Source organism: Octopus bimaculoides, chromosome 19 (assembly GCF_001194135.2).
Source record: "Octopus bimaculoides isolate UCB-OBI-ISO-001 chromosome 19, ASM119413v2, whole genome shotgun sequence".
NCBI lineage: Eukaryota > Metazoa > Mollusca > Cephalopoda > Octopoda > Octopodidae > Octopus > Octopus bimaculoides.
This window is the reverse complement of record NC_068999.1, coordinates 36,139,090-36,141,309: the sequence shown is the minus strand read 5'-3', so window position 1 is coordinate 36,141,309 and position 2,220 is coordinate 36,139,090. Positions and strand designations below refer to the sequence as shown.

Below are 2,220 nucleotides of genomic sequence, written 5' to 3'. Positions count from 1 at the left end.
CAATGATGATGATGATGATAATTATGATGACATGACAATGATGATGATGATGATAATTATGATGACATAACAATGATGATGATGATGATAATTATGATGACATGACAATGATGATGATGATGATAATTATGATGACGATGACAATGATGATTTTCTTTTTGTATATTTTGCAGCTTCATCCAACAGCACGTCACTGAATTGTGAGTATGGTTTGAGATTGAAAGTTATGGTAAAGGATCAGAGCTGTAAATTACCAAACTCGGAAGAAATTTGCAGCTCCAATGGAAACTGCGTATCGAATTCCACTCAGGTACTTTATATCGATTCTCTTTCTTTCTCTCTCTCACTCTCTGTCTTCATATATATATATACATACACACACTTGTATGTATATATATATATATATATATATATATATATATATGTATATACACATACGTATATACATGTATGTAAATATATATATTTACGTATATATAGCTATATATATGTGTGTACGTGTGTATGCGTGCATGTATGTATGCATGTATGTATGCATGTATGTATGTATATATGTATGAATGGCATTTATTCAGATACGTGTTGTTTAATCTATTGAACTTACATACAAGTTGGATACAAGCCATGACTGAATTTCTTCTACTAATCTGTATTTAATGTGTATTTAATGTCTATGTTTACCTTATATCCATTCCTTGTATAACAGTATATTATAGAGATCCCAAAATTGTAACTGGTTAGAGATTCCGAAATCATTACAGTTTCACTTTATCACAACATAGTACTTTTCACCTATAGAAATATAATTACCTAAATTATATTTTCCTCATAATTCCAATATAATTTCATCCATTGAAATATTTTGACTTGAAAACATTAAATTCTTACACTATTCCTTCAAAATATGCTTTATCTACAGAAATATATTAACGTAATTCGCTATAGTGTTACATTATCTTAACATGATATATTATGTAGTTGCAAAGAGAATTTTATCCCGATAGTGTTTCCACAACGAAAGGTTTTCTCGCGTCTCAGTGTACAGGGTGTCATCCCCGCCCCAAATCTACTCTTTAACTAACAATAAATGCATTGTTTTTTTTGTTTTTTGTTTTTACTTCGAAACAAGATTAATGGTTAAATTCATAAATGGATAAATGCACGTTTACAAATGTTCAAACCGATGACCACCGTTCTCCAAACACAGCCGATAACCCGGACCAGTGAATTCAACAGAGTTACAAATCATTTCATTTGGAACCATGAGACATTGTCTTTCAGGTTTGTCTTCCAACACACCGGCTATTACTAGTTTTCAGCCGTAAAAATCTTATCTTTGAGATATCCCCATAAAAACTCTCCGTCGGTGTGTGGTCTGGAAAAGGTGTAGGAATTCAACATTACCCCTTCACCCAATCCATCTGTTCAGAAAAGTTCCATCAAGAAAGGCCCTTACAGCACTGTAATTCTTGGTAGGTTTAAATGATGTTCCATAGTAAAATGCAAATTTTGCAGGAGCCCTGCTGGGATACTGAAATTGTGTCGCTTAATTGAGTTATTTCACTTGAAGCTGGTCTCATCGCTCCAAACAATCTTGGATTGTAATGTTGCATCTTCCTCACATTTGCCCAGATAGTATACGCAAACTTCAGGTCTTCGGTCAAGATTGTCTTCATTTAGAGCGTGGATAAATGTTGGAATGTTCTAAGTGAACTTTCTTCAAAATGCGATGGGCGCTTGATTTTAAGATTCCTGTTTCACGTGCATTTGTCATACAGTTTTCTGTGGCGATCGGTGTAGGGCTCCCAGCAATTTCTTTCCTTTGCAGTGCTGGTTAATGACCGTGGTCTTCTTGAACGTTCTTTGTGGTTGCCTTGCACAGTTCATCAGAGGGAATACAAATGCGTGAAATAATATAAACGAAGGGAAGAGGAAATAAAAAAGAGCAGGGCCCTGAGAAGAGGCCAGAAGGCTCAATCTATTAGAATAATTCCATTTTGCAGCGTGGAGGCGCAGTGGCCCAGTGGTTAGGGCAACTGACTCGAGGTCGGAGGATCGCAGTTTCGATTCCCAGACGGGGCGTTGTGTGTGTTTATTGAGCTAAAACACCTAAAGCTCAACGAGGCTCACGTAGGGGATAGTGGCGACCCCTGTTGTACTCGTTCGCCCCAACTTTCACTCACTATTTCTTCCTGTTTCTTGAGTAATGCTGCGATGGAC

At 36.2% G+C, this 2,220-nt stretch overlaps 1 protein-coding gene across 1 annotated transcript in view; it reads left to right on the top strand.

Annotated features, from left to right (window-relative positions):
* LOC106876634 (delta and Notch-like epidermal growth factor-related receptor) overlaps nucleotides 1–2,220 on the top strand; it is a 557,360-nt gene that overhangs the window by 297,253 nt on the left and 257,887 nt on the right. The window contains exon 3 of the mRNA XM_014925248.2: nucleotides 174–310. Coding sequence (XP_014780734.2) covers nucleotides 227–310 — 84 coding nt within the window. The 5' untranslated portion in view covers nucleotides 174–226. The remainder of the gene's footprint in view (nucleotides 1–173; nucleotides 311–2,220) is intronic.